General features: G+C 36.8%; 1 protein-coding gene across 8 annotated transcripts in view; it reads right to left on the bottom strand.

Moving 5' to 3' along the window:
• Window positions 1-15096, bottom strand: part of UPF2 (UPF2 regulator of nonsense mediated mRNA decay) — a 122580-nt gene that overhangs the window by 22019 nt on the left and 85465 nt on the right. For all 8 annotated transcript variants that reach the window (XM_054716578.1, XM_054716579.1, XM_054716573.1 and 5 more), the window contains 4 exons: window positions 9969-10108; window positions 7437-7541; window positions 7051-7149; window positions 3638-3805 (listed from right to left, as the gene is read on the bottom strand). In XM_054716578.1, coding sequence (XP_054572553.1) covers window positions 3638-3805; window positions 7051-7149; window positions 7437-7541; window positions 9969-10108 — 512 coding nt within the window. The remainder of the gene's footprint in view (window positions 1-3637; window positions 3806-7050; window positions 7150-7436; window positions 7542-9968; window positions 10109-15096) is intronic.

Genomic DNA, 15096 nt, shown 5'->3' with positions numbered 1-15096 from the left:
CAAAAGATATGTAAAACAAATAATGATTCCTTATAAATATTAACTGAAAAAAGGGTTGTTTACAAGTATTAAACTATAATAAATATATTGTGCATTTGTTTAAAATAATTAAATAGCTTTAAAACATCATGATTTTATTAATTTAAAACATTTTATTTCAACTCAGTATTCTAATTTATAAATATTTAAACCTAGAAATAAATTATCAATAGAATTATCCTTCTTTCTTTCTACCTACTCACCTCAGTGGTATAAATTTTTATTTTCCTAATGACTACAGGAGAAAGTTATTTCTGAGCACAAATTTGTACACAAAGAGATCTTTCACTTAAGAACCAACGATTCCTATAAAGGCAACACATTTCACATTTCTAGAAAAACCGTTGCACCAAAAGGGCCAACACCTAAAACTCAAATAAAGAAATAAAAACCTGAACAAAATATATTTTCTTTTTCAGACCACAAAAGACCAGTGATGTTTCTTCAAATAATGTTCATAAAGTTGAACCTTTTCCAAAATTCCAAATAAAGTTTGAGTTGAAAATGTACTTAATGACCAAGTATTCTGAACTCTCATTTCATGTTTGAGAATGTTTTTTAATAAAGTTCAATAAAACTGTTTTCTTAAAAATTAAACAAAATTTCACATTTTAAGAAGGACTTCTACTCATTTTGTATAAAGTTACATGGGTTACACAGTATATAATTTACCCAGTTTAAACTAAAAATATTCCTTTTAAGAAATAAGCACACTGTCTTATTTTGAACCATATGAGTTAGAATTTAAGTCTGCTGAAATACATTTATTGTTCAAAGCTCAAAAGTATTTTTAAGAGAGGTTTTTTATTTCATTTATGCCTATCCATTCTGAAAAGGTCATATGGGGTAAACAAGTTGACAAAGGTATAATGAATTTTCATGTGTGCCTCACAAAAGGAAGGGACAAATGAAAAACTTATTTACTCTGTGTAATTATATTCCTTCAGTAGCTGCAAGAGCTACAAGGGAACAGGAACCAAGGTATTGCTAACTAAAGTTGTCACGTATTGCCCTTCACAATAAAAAACACACCTTTTTAACAGCGATGGTACATTTATACAATGGAAAACTACTCAGCCATAAAAAGGAAGACAATTTTACTCTTTGCAACAGCATGGATGGACCTGGAGAATATTATGCTAATTGAAATACAAGGCAGAGAAAGATAAGCAACATATGATTTCACTCATATGTGGAATTTAATGAACTGAACTAACAAGCAAAATAGAGACAGACTAACAAAAAGCAGACAGACAGTTCTGCTGGGTGGCAAGGGTGTTGGGGAGATAGAGGTATTGAGCAAAAAAGAAAAAAATAGAGAAGAAACTCATGGACACAACAGTGTGGTGATTGGGGGTGAGGATAGGTGGAGGTGGAAGAGGGTATAGGGGAGGAGAGAGGGGGGAGGGAAGGGGGAAAGGAGAGGAACACCCTTTTATGGCGCCCAAACATCTGATATTAAGAACTGAAAGCTTTTAAAGAAAAATAAAATGAAGCAGACCTAAAATGTGATGACAGAAATAGAAGTCGATCACAGAGAACTTAGTCCCAAGAAAAGCAAAAAGTCTGAACTTTGAATATCCTGGTAACTGTGGTAAACTAGCAGTTCCATGTGCACTGAGGACAGCAATTGTGCAAAGTTCAAAGAATTCCTCATTTTTCCAGAGAATGAGTGGAGGACAAGCGAGAATTTAACCTTGACCTGAGGGTGAAACAGGGTGAAACTTTCCTGAACGCACCATAACTGGAGAATGAAGGGAGACCTTATGACTGTAAAGGAATTATGAACACAGTGTCTGAAAAAGTTACAGCAGGGCTCTGAACATAAGTCAAAGTTAACTATTAAATGAGTCATGATATAAATCCTTTCCAGCGTTCATTCCACATTCTAATTAACATATAGTTCTTGAATCACAAGATTTACCTGCACTACAGCAAAATAATGGTTTACTGTGCAACTTTGATCCTTTGTGTAAATACGAAATTACGTAACAAAAGCAGAGATAAAATTTAGGCAATCATCTCTTTGAGGGTGCACTGGTAGGGAGGGAACAGAATATCCCTTCCAGCCAAAACCGGTTTGGCTCAGTGGATAGAGCGTCAGCCTGCGGACTGAAAGGTCCCAGGTTCGATTCCGGTCAAGGGCATGTACCTTGGTTGCGGGCACATCCCCAGTAGGGGGCGTGCAGGAGGCAGCTGGTCGGTGTTTCTCTCTCATCCATGTTTCTAGCTCTCTATCCCTCTCCCTTCCTCTCTGTAAAAAATCAATAACATATATGAAAAAAAAAAAAAAAAAAAAAAGAATATCCCTTCCAGATAGGAGATACCTTATTAGAGGTCTTCCCTGATCATCCACCTAAAATAGCAATCTCCCTCTCATGGCCCAACCCAGTCGATTTCTATCCTCTTACCTTGCTTTATTTTTCTTCATAGCAATTTACCAACCTGACATTATGTATTTTATTGTCTGCCTTCCACAAAGAGAATGAAATCTCCCAAAGAGAGGAGGGACTTTGCTTGCCTGCTGTATGTTCTGCACATAGAATAGTGCATGGTGTAGCAAGTAAACAATAAATATCTGTTAAATGACTATTTGAATGAGTGTGGGAGCCAGGTATTGGACTCTAAGAGAAGCTGTGGTAGCTACCCTATTTCATAGAATCTAAGATTCTATTATAAGATTATTTTACATACCACTAAACAGGAAAATGCTGTCAATTATCACAAGATTCTATGAACTCTAAGCAGCAGCTTGATTTCAAAAATGTTCTTACAGCACTGGTAATGCATGATATATCTTAGAGTTGTGTCTGAGAGCTGGGCTTTATTTTCTTCATAGCACTTTTCACTATCTGCAAGTATATGATGTTTGTCTATCTCCCTCAGCAGGATGTAAGCTGTCAATGTATGAATCCCTGAAGTAACAGCTTAATAGTCAGAGAAATGATTCTGAGGGCCATCTGTGAAGTACAGGAAAGAAGAGGGAAGCAATCTAAGAAGAATGGAGAAGTATTCAGGGTCAAAAAACAATTATTTTTAAGAAAAACCGTAATAATTGAGCATTTTCCTTTTTTTTCATTATCAACATATTTCATTTTTTAAAATTTTTACTCATTTTTTTCTTAGAGGAAGGAAGAGGGTGTGTGGGGGGGGGGAGCGAGAGAGCGAGAGCAAGAGAGAGAAAGAAACATCGATTTGTTGCCCCACTTATTTATGCATTCATTGGTTGGTTATTGTATATGCACTAACTGGGGATGGAACCCGCAACCTTGGTGTATAGGGACAACGCTCTAACCAACTTAGCTACCTGGGCAGGGCCTAAGCATTTTCTTGAGCTGTATCTGTCATCTTTTCCTTTCCCACTATGAGCATACCTAGGAACCTTTCCTACTGAAATACATGTCCTTTCCATTCAAAAATACCATTCTGTACAAGTCAGAGATGTGTCTTCTGAATATATACTAGATGAAATTATTTCTACCACTGAATACTGGCAATTCTTTTCCCCTTGTAGGCAAAAATCAATTTAGAACCTGAAAAATAGTTATTCCTTATACTTGATAACTATCAATTATGAAAACAGTGGGCAGTTACTTACCTGTTGTTTATTGCCTTTTCTAGTTAACATGACAAATGGCATCGTATCTGCAGATTCTGCCTCTCCTTCTCCACCACCAAGTGGGGGCCCTTTCCTCAGCTGACTTTTGAGATGCAAGGGAATAGCAACATCAAGTTGGTGCACTTTAACAGATTCGCCACTTCGTTGCTTAAAGACAGAAATGAAAAAATATAAATACTCCAAGGCACACCGATATATGTCAATATAAACTGCAAACAATTCATTCAGTGTTATATTTCTTCAAGAACAATCATTAGAGTCTGAGTAATCTTTGTGAAATGCAGATGAAACCACTGGCCCCAAAACCCTTAACCCGTGAAGAACTGTGACTTGGCTCCTGGTTATCACTCCAGCCCCTCCATGCCAAACACACAATGTTGTTGCTTCTACTAAATTTCCCTATTCCTCTAATGTACTGTGCCCTTTCATTCATAATCACAGCATACACCTTCCCTCATAATTTTCGTATGTCATAACTGCCTGTTTATCTGTGAGTCTCCCCGCCCAAGACTGGTGGGTTTCATCACTGTATATGCCCTTTTCCCGAGTGTTCTATAGTGATGCTTTACACACAGCAAGTACTCAATTCAAATTTACAAATAAATGGAATCTATTAATGCTCAGATTAAGTTCCTATTTGTTAACATCAATTATTTTTAATATTTACACTAGATTTACCAACCAATTTATTTAAACAAATCTTCACTGAAGACTTACTGTGTTAGGCTTGGAGATATTAATAGAACAGTCTCTACTCTCAAAGAACTCATTAATTAAATATGATTCATCCAAGTTATATAAGCTGTGCTGGAGATGGAGTTGACTGATTGGGAATGGATAGGTGCTAAGATTTCACAAAACTTTGAATAAAAATGGGACATTTGACAACATTAAAGGCCTCATACGACTTCTTCTGAGCCGATGGGATATAGAGGAAATTTAGGCACCGAAAAAACAGGTACAAAATTAAGGATATGAAACAGCACAATGCCATTTAGGGAACTCCAAATAAACCTCTATGTCTGATGAATGGAGCACAAATGAGGAAAAAGCTAAATATGATTATTCAAAGCTAAGCAGGTAATGCTGAAAGGCCATGAAGGTTTTCAAATGGCTTTACTACAATTTAAATAGTCTTTTAATAAAGGCTCAATATTTGCAAAAGACTTGCAAATCAAGCAAAATGGTAATAAAGATTTTATTGTTTTTTATTTCTAAGTTCTAATTTGTTAGATTTTCTTGAAATTCTCCTAGGTTCATAAGATTTATAAACTTTTTTACTTAAAACTTGAAAGGATCATGTTAGATGAATCTTGATTTGTAAATTATCTATAAACTAGAGGCCCTGTGCATGAAAATTCACGCACTTGGGAGGGGGTGGTGTCTCTCAGCCCAGCCTGCATGCTCTCACAATCTGGGACCCCTTGGATAGGGTCCAGTCCCATCGCAGCATGGCTCTGGTTCCCCGGGCCTGTGGGGCCGGGGGTGGGGACGAGGGGGGGGGAGGAACTATGAAGCCAGTCCAATCACAGCATGGCTCCATTCCCACAGCTCCCTCCCGCTGCTGTGCCACGGGCAGCCGGGGTCCACAGATCCCTCCCACCGTCACGCTACTGCGGCCGGGACCCAGGACTGACTCCCGCTGCGGGACACTGGGACCCAGGACTGACTCCTGCTGCGGGACGCCGGGACCCAGGACTGACTCCCGCTGTGGGACACCGGGACCCAGGACTGATTCCCGCTGCGGGACACCGGGACCCAGGACTGACTCCCGCTGTGGGACACCGGGACCCAGGACTGACTCCCGCTGTGGGACACCGGGACCCAGGACTGACTCCCGCTGCGGGACACCGGGACCCAGGACTGACTCCCGCTGCGGGACACCGGGACCCAGGACTGACTCCCGCTGCGGGACACCGGGACCCAGGACTGACTCCCGCTGCGGGACACCGGGACCCAGGACTGACTCCCGCTGTGGGACACCAGGACCCAGGACTGACTCCCGCTGCGGGACACCGGGACCCAGGACTGACTCCCACTGCGGGACACCGGGACCCAGGACTGATTCCCGCTGCGGGACACCGGGACCCAGGACTGACTCCCCCATCGGCGGGGGGGGGGGGGGGGCCCAGTTAGGGGTGACCAGGCAGGCAGGCAGGCAGGTGAGCGATTAGGAGCCTGCGGTCCAGGATTGTGAGAGGAATGTCCGACTGCCGGTTTAGGCCCGATCCCCAGGATCAGGTCTAAATGGGCAGTTGGACATCCCCCAAGGGGTCCCAAACCGGAGAGGGTGCAGGCTAGGCCGAGGGGACGCCCCCCCCACCCGTGCACGAATTGCGTGCACCGGGCCTCTCGTAGATCATAATGATTGTTTTATTTGATTTGTGCTCCTAAGTGACATAAGATTTATTTACTAAATTAAGAGCTTTCTAGATATATCAACAAATTTTTATATAGGTAGCAAGAAGCAAATTGGCCTACTATACCTATAATAGTAATTTGTACATTATCATAGCTTTCAGCCTTAGTAGCATCAATATAAGTAAAATCCATTATTTTTTCTCTAAACGATTATTCCCCACCAGTATACAGACTCTAATATTTTTTCCTAGTATCTTTAATCTCAATAATAATCCTCCTCTTTTAACTCTGACCTTCTTTAGCTACCTCCCCATTTCTCTTCCCTTTCTAGTAAAACTCCTTAAGAGTTAGCTACATCTGTTAGCCATCATTTTCACCTCGTCCCTTCTCATTTTCCATTAAACCCACCCCAAGTAGCTTTCATCCCACCATTCCAACAAAGGCACTCTTGTCAAGTCACCAAAGTGTTTAACAACAGCTAGTATGTATAGGGCTCAAGTAAACAGTCTATGGGATTTCAACTCTATAGGAAAACATAATTACTCTAAATTACTGGCATGATGGAGCTTTTTCTAAAATCCAGTGTATTAATGTCATGAATACATTAAACAATTAACACTTCTTTAAACATCAAATAACTAATATTCCTCTAAATATTTATGTTATTCAAATTATATATCAAACTTAGAAATTTACAAAATTAAATTTCCCTAAATACTTTTCTTCTGCAAAGTATGACTCCTAAACAAACTGCAAGTAAAGGGTCTTAGAGATGATTCAGAAAGAAAAGGTGAAAGTTGGTACAATGAAATTACTCTATTCCAGGTCTTATATTTATTCCCACACTATCTTAAAGAAAGGTATAAATCAGGACATGAAATCCAAGTACTGGCAGCTGCAAACTGTACAAATAAGGAAAATGCTGCAGAGGCAAATATTTAGATAGTAGAGACCTTCCTATTAACCAGAACTGAATGTGCTGCAATGTTTTATATTGAGAAGATATTCTGAACTAGAACAACATTTCATACCTGAAGATTTTCTAACATCATTTTATCCAGAGCTTGAATGAAGTCCTCATCTTCTACACAGGGTACATGCTTAAGTCCACCTCCTTTAATCATCACCTCCTTATTAAAACAAAAAATAAGAAATCAGACCAGAAATTGTAACATTGTTTTGTATAACAGAGACTTTTGTATTGATAACTTAACTTGTTTAACATACTTAAGGAATGAGTTGAGTAAAATATATAACATTATTAAATATTAAAAGAACTTGTTAAAAAAAAGTATTTAGGAAAACAAACTGAAAATAAACACCTAAAGAAATAGTTTTCAATAATTATAAAAAATAAAACTGAAATACTATGAAAATGTTGCACAATTTCAAGAAGCAAATTTTCAGCCATACATACAGTATTTTCTTCATCAGTTTCATTCTCCTTATTTGAATCCGTAAGATAATCTGTATTCTCTTCCTCATCTTCCTCTCCTTCCTCCTCATCATTATCAGAACCCTCCTGAAATTTAACATTAGATGATTAAAACATTTTGGAAAGGGTTATTACATTTTACATGCCTTAAAATGATTTTAAAACGTCTGTATAATTGTTTATTATTCCCAAATGTAGGGCAAAGTCAGCGGGCAACAGTTACTACATACCAGCAGCTGAAATCCCATTTCACTATCTTCCACTGACCTAATAATACAAAGATCCTTTGTAGAATCTCTTCCATGAATTCCACAAAGAATGGGTTTCCTGAACCTTGTGTATTTTCCTCCTCCCTAACTAACTTAAGAGCCTGAATTGGTCATAATTGGTTTTTAATATCCATCCAATTCTGCAAAGAAAAGCAATAATTCATTTTAACATCATTACCAGTTGAAAGCAGTGACTCAATTTTATAAAGCACTACAAAGAAAAAAAAAAGAAAAAAGAATTTTATAAAGCACTACACTGCATAAAAGCATCTCAGTTTGGAAGGTGCTCTCACATACTTCATTTTGTTTTTGTTTTACCCAATTCTAAAGAAGGAAGGATAAGCTTTACTGTCCCCATTTTTATACATGAAAAACCCAAAGCTCAGAAAAGTTTAAATAACACTTCTAAATTATCATACTCTCCTAAATGCTTTAAGCACCCAAGGAACACACACACACACAAATACACCTTAATATTAACCTTAATAATTATAAACTTATGCTTAAACTAAAACAAATGAGAAAGTGCTAATTCCAAGGTTTAAATTTTATTTTCATTATTTTTTATTCTTATGCATCCTGCTTTTTATTTTTTAACTTTCTAATTTAAGTATATATAATAGAGACAGAATACTTAATGAACCCTTAGTTACGCATTTCACAACTGAACAACTATTAGCTTATGATCAGTTTCTAGTTTCTTCCATACCCCTAACATTCCCCAGTCTACCTCCAGATCATGAAGCAAATCTCATACATTCTATTATTTTAGCTGAAACTTTTAAAACTTAAGCAGGTTTAGAAGTAAAAAGGAAATAATTAAAACTCTTAGCTTAACCTATATAAAAAATGACATTTTGGTAGGTCCAAATGGTAGAAGATCAATTTCATATGGCTTAGCCTAATAGAGTCATAAAAACAACAGGGCATGTTATCATACTGCATGATGAATTTCAGATTTCATATACCATTATATCTGAGAGAAAAAAAGCTAAGTTCATTAATATGTAGTCAGTAATTTTTTTTCATAAAACCCACAGGTTAAAAGTTCATATTCAAAAGTGAGATTAAGATACACAGGAGATCAAACAACTTTTTTCTTCAAATTGCTTACTAAATAAAAATCCTAACCATAATAATACATGTCCATAGACTATACAACACCAAGAATGAACCCTAATGTAAACTACAGACTTTGGATGATTAATGATGTGTCAATGTAGAACTTGTACATTGTAGGTTCATCAATGTGTGAATGTACCACTCTGGTGAAGGAGATTGAAGGAGGAGGCTGTGCATGTCTGGGATACTGCATGGAGTACACAGGAAGTCTCCTTACCTACCCCTCAATTTTGCTATAAATCTAAAACTACTTTAAAAAGATAGTCTTAATAAAAACAGCCCAGCTGGTGTGGCTCAGTGGTTGAGGGTCGACCTATGAACTAGAAGGTCACGGTTTGATTCCTGGTCAGGCCACATGCCTGGGTTGTGGGCTTGATCCTCAGTGTGGCAGCTGATCAATGATTCTCTCTCATCATTGATGTTTCTATCTTTCTCTCCCTCTCCCTTCCTCTCTGATTAAATAATAAAAACAATCCTATGATCAGTATTTATTTCTTAAAAAACCCTTAATTAATCCAGAGATACTATTAATTATATCCTATAGAATAAAGAGATAATATGCAAATTAACCCTCACACCCTCACAAGATGGTTGCCTATGACCAGGCTGGCAGGGGGGTTAGTGAGGGACAACCAAACAACTGAACAGCAGGCTGCGTGGGGCAACCAGGCTGGCGGGGGGGGGGGGGGGTCCATGAGGGGCGGCCAGGCTGGCAGGGGGTGCAGTTAGGGGTGACCAGGCCAGTGGGGGAGGTGAGGGGGGGCACAGTTAGGAGCAACCAGGCTGGCAGGGAGGGGGCAGTTGGGGGTGAGGGTGACCTGGCCGGCAGCGGGAGGCAGTGAGGGGCAATCAGGCCAGCAAGGGCAGGGGGAGGGGGGCAGTTAGGGGCGACCAGGCAGGCAAGCAGGCGAGCAATTATGAGCCAGCAGTCCCGGATTGGAGAGGGTGCAGGCTGGGCTGAGGGGACACCCCCCTCCCCCATGCATGAATTTCATGCACCAGGCCTCTAGTTTACTATAATACAACTGAGGGGTAGATTTTATTTTATAAAGGAAATTTTTGCTCATATAGTCAAAATACTCTAGTACAAATGTACCTATTTGCTATAAATAAAAGTCATCACCTCTTCTTCTGGTTCATTTACTTCACTTTCATTTCCAGATTGTTCTTCTGTTTCAGCTCCTCCTTCTTCTTCTTCTTCATCCTCTTCAAGATTTTCTCCTTCTGTCATAGAATCTTTTGAATCTTTGTCATTTGCTAGGCCTTGCAGTGAGAGGAAAGTAGAAAAATACATTTTAAAAAGATAAAGGCAAGTTTTCAATACCACTTCATTTAAAAGTATGTATTAAGAAAATTCAATAGCCTTTTTTTTTTTTTTCAAAACAACAGTAAAATAGGAACAGAATTTAAAACTATTTTGATAAACATTTAAAAAATTAAACAGAACTTCCTTTCGGCTGATATATTTCTTAGTCACTAACAAAAAAGAAAAAAACACACATTTTCCCCTTTTCTAGAGCTTCAAACTGTTTATCTCAGTCTCAAAAAATCAAAGGCAAAAAGTAGCAGCACATAAGATGCACCTCAACCATATAAAATGTACCTCGATTCCACTTATTTTTTTCAGTTCCACATTTTAATAAATATTTCAAGAATCTCTAAAAACTCAGATATAAAATTGTCACTTTAATGGAGAAATCACATTTGACTATCTATTTGAATGTCTGCAAATTAAGACTAAGGAAAGGCAAAGCAATATGGTGACACACCTAGCAGCTGTGTCACCACAGAACTTAGTTTTTTCGTTCAGTAACAGCATTCTCCTCCTGAGGGAACTCCCTGGCTTGAATTTGCTTCTACCTCCCCATGTTCATCCACATTTCACTATCTACTCAATTCCTCTTATCATCTGAATACCAAACTACCTCTCTACTTTCAAGAGGCACATAATATGGCTTCATCGGATCTCTTTCCCATGTTTTCTCCCACGCCTTCTGCTATAGTGAGGTCAGATTCTTGTCATTAAAAAGCACACTACCTTGCAATCTTACTCATCAATACTCTTCTCAATATAAAATCCAATACTTTCCCCCTATTTGCTTTTACAGCACTTGGAGAGTTTATCAGAGCACTTTACATTTAAGAATATATATACCATGTAATATCTTTTAAAATTTCAGAAGTGTTACATTAGATTAGAAGACCCTTAAAAACAAAGAACTTCTTTTATACGTATATTCAAAACTTACCAGAGGCCATATATTGATAAATACACAGTAGGTGTTCAGTAAATAGTTGTTTCCTCACAGAATCTTAGCCAATTAGTACAGAAAGAATGATGATGTGATTTAACCCTTCCATTTTATGAGGAATACTGAAGCCCAGAGAGTTTTAATAACCCAACCAATAAAAGTAAAAGAATTACTCCAATGTCCTAAGTCTAAGCAATTAATTAAACACTGACAAAGCCCGGCCATTGTGGCTCAGTGGTTGAGCGTGGACCTATGAACCAGGAGGTCATGGCTCAATTCCCTGTCAGGGCACATGCTCGATTGCTGGGTCAATCGCCAGTAGGGGCTGTGCAGGAGACAGCCAATCAATGATTCTCTCTCATTATTGATGTTTCTATCTCTCACTCCCTCTCCCTTCCTTTCTGAAATCAATTTAAAAAATAATTTTAAAAAAAAAAACAGAAAAATATGGAAGTACAGTGTGATTAAAGTAGATACATTCAAGTTTGGAAATTTTAAAAAAATTTGAGAAGATGGATGAAGCTCAGTGAGATCTACTTTACATGGAAAATAATACTCAGATTTAAATTCCATTTAACTTAAACATTTCCTACCTACTACTTATTAGTTTTCATAGAAAGAAATAGACTTTATATGTAAATTTTATTTGTTTATAGGGACATGAAGAAGCAAAATATTGGAAAAGTTATCAGGGACAAAAGTTATCAGGACTGTATAAATCTAAGCATTCTCAATAAAAATATCACAGTGGTGATAAACTCACATACCATCACACGCTTGTTATGTCCATTTAAAATGTGTCATGGGAAGAACTATATTGTATAAGTCTTTGTTTTGATAGCCACACTTCTAATTTGTAAGGAAAATACATACTATTTAATAACATTTTTATTTTCATTGCAAGTTAGTTTCAAAATATTCTGCATTTGCTAAACTATATAACGATCCAGTTGCTGAACCATAAGTCACTGCAATCTAAAGTAAACAATGCAGATTAAAATGTATATGTAAAAAATAGAGGTGACAAAATGCAAACTCTAGACAGTAAAATATTTAAATGTGTGTCAGAATTAAGTGTACTTGTAGAAAACAAATACTGTCCTCTTAAATTTGAGCTGCTTGGTGTCTCCATTTTCATGCTCATAACAGAGATGGTAATAAACTATAGTACTTCCTTTCAGATTGTGTTTTAATTTACATTTCTGTTTACTAGACATGCTGAGCATTTCCCCCATATACTTAACATGTCAGAAAGAGCAGAGTTGACTTGATTGCTTAACCTAGTATTTTGATTTGGGCTTTACTTAAACTCTTCTGTCAAAAATCAGTAGCATTACCTTCCTCTATCATTCTGACAATCAGGCAGTACTCAATAAAAACACCAACTCTTCCCTGCTCTCCCTTATTTGATTATGCCCTATTCATTTTTCTATTTGGGTATTCTATTTTATTACCAATTTACCTGTGTTCTTTATGTAAGTGCTAACAACCTAGCAAGAAAACTATTTTCATATTAATTTTTTATTGTATACTACTAGTGGTGCACGGATTCGTGCACATTGAAAGGAAGCAGGGCCACACTCCCTCCTCTCTGGTTCCAGGATGTCTCACCTGAGAACTGCAGCTGCCAAGTTACTGCAGCTGGGCAGCTCCTTTGTTGAGCGTCTGCCCCCTAGTGGTCAGTGTGTGTCATATCTACCAGCTGGTTGGGTGGTTGGACACTTAGCCTTTTATATATATAGATGTTTTAAAAACCTAAATCTATACGTATGCTTTCTTCTATCATTTTAAATTTGAGAAAATTAACCTCTGAAAATATCTGATAATCAGATCTATTTTTAACTTTGAAAAAGTAAATATTTAACTCTTTAATCCACCTAGAGTTTGGTGATATAAGATGTGGCTCCCTATCAATTTTCCTCCCAAATGCTCACCTGTTGCCCTTATCCTATCTTTAACATTCCTGGCTCACCATAAATTATTGTTCTGTATTTAACTGGAAAACTTCTGGGCCTTTTATCTATCCTACTTATTTTATTTCTAATTTATGAAATACACTCTTTAAATTTATAATATAATTTATTCTTATGGCTTCTTTCCTTTTTTTACTTTTATTTCCCTCCTTTTTGTTTCATTTATTATAATAATAGTGAGAACTTCCAAACCAGAATTAAACAATATTGCTTATTACCATCTTAATTTTGTTCTTAAATTTAAAGAGAACGTCCTTGCCAATAATTCTGTCTATACTAAGAAATCAAAATGCACAAGAAAATAACTCAAGCGTGTTATTTATAGTGGTGCAAAATTTGAAATAATCTAAGTGTCAACAGGAATTAAACAAATTATGGTACATTTATACAAAGAAATATAGCCAGTTTTTAAAAAATATAATAAAGATTTAGAGAAATACTTTTTGTAAGGAAGAAATTTCATAATGTATTATGTGGTGGAAATCCACTTATAAAACTGTATAAACATGAGGAAAAAATTTAAAGAATAAAAGAAAATATATCAAAATGTTAATAGATAATTATCCTTAAGTATGGAGTATCAGTGATTTTTGACTTCTTGGTATTTTTCAAAATTTCTGCCATGAACATATATTACTTTTAATAATATTAAAAATTATTTAAAACTAACATTAAGCATAATTGTAAGAGAAATTTTTAGTGTTTTTCCATTAACTATTATGCTAGAATTTTGTTGCTATAAAACTGAGATAATGAATTTGTTAAGTGCTTGAACCAAAAAAACTAGCAAAGGCTCTTGATACTGTATTATCTTCCGGATTTAATCAACAGGAAATAGATTTAATGTAGGTTTATTCATGTAGCTCTTCTTCCTGATACTTAGACTGTTTAAAACAGAATTAAATTGGGACAACTCCATAGCATAATTTCCGGTTGCAACCATCTTTAGAGTTTCACTTACAAACGTTGACCTATTTTTCCTGTTCCATATTCTAAAAAGACTCCTCAGGAGAGTCTGAAGTCCTTTAATTTAAACTTCAGTCAATAAAGGATAAAGCACATTGCTCTCTTTACTGCTACCAAACTGGGTGTCAAACTAGTATTCCCTCATGCCCACTATACAGAGCATCATTCATAAAGGTCTTTGAGAAACAAGACTAAGACTCAATCATTTCAAAGCATAAAAAGTAAATGAAATAAATACATAGATAAGCACTTTGCTTAAAATGATAATTTTATACAACTAGAAGTCTAAAAAGGAAAAGAAAGTAGATAATTTGGGACAAAGTATAAAAAGATGCACATATGTCTTTATGGGCTGAGTAGTAAGAAAAGTTAATAGTTGCATAATCAGAAGCACCTTTAAAATTAATGCTCAAATAGATAACAGCAATCATATTCTCCAAAAGAGGATTTACCTATGGAAAAGGAAACCCTACTAATATGCTGGATGTAATATAAAAAAATAGTTTTAGAGGGGGAAAAGTACCAAATGCTTTCACCATGAAAAGTAGTTCTTCAGATATGCAATGTAGTAAATTTATACAATTAATATAATTGGTGAAGGTAAGAATCTCTTAAAGACAGACTTATAGGTCCCAAGTGCTAGCAGGAAATAAAATACTAGCTTAACAGCCTCAAAACATATGTCACTTTAAAATGACTAAAATGAAACCTGCTAACAACTATCTACAAGTAAATCAGAGTAGTAAGGTTACATATCCCAGTTATTTCCACAGACAAAGTTAGCTCCTACAGTCAGTCCCTCGTGAGAGAGTTATTCAAGAGCTAACTCCTACTCAGCCAGTGTGGGTCAGTAGTTAAGCATCGACCCCTGAACCCACAGGTCCTCAGTTCTATTCCTGGTCAGAGCACATGCCCACTTGAGGACTGGATCCCCAGTAGGGGGCGTGCAGGAGGCAGCCGACTGAGTTTCTCATTGATATTTCTATCCCTCTCCCATCCTATCTCTTTAAAATCAATAAGCATATATATTTTTTTAAAGAGCTACCTCTTCTTCCACAAC

The sequence above is a fragment of the Eptesicus fuscus genome, chromosome 5 (genome assembly GCF_027574615.1).
Source record: "Eptesicus fuscus isolate TK198812 chromosome 5, DD_ASM_mEF_20220401, whole genome shotgun sequence".
NCBI lineage: Eukaryota > Metazoa > Chordata > Mammalia > Chiroptera > Vespertilionidae > Eptesicus > Eptesicus fuscus.
The sequence above is the reverse complement of the archived record's forward strand: the minus strand, read 5'-3'. Positions and strand labels throughout refer to the sequence as shown.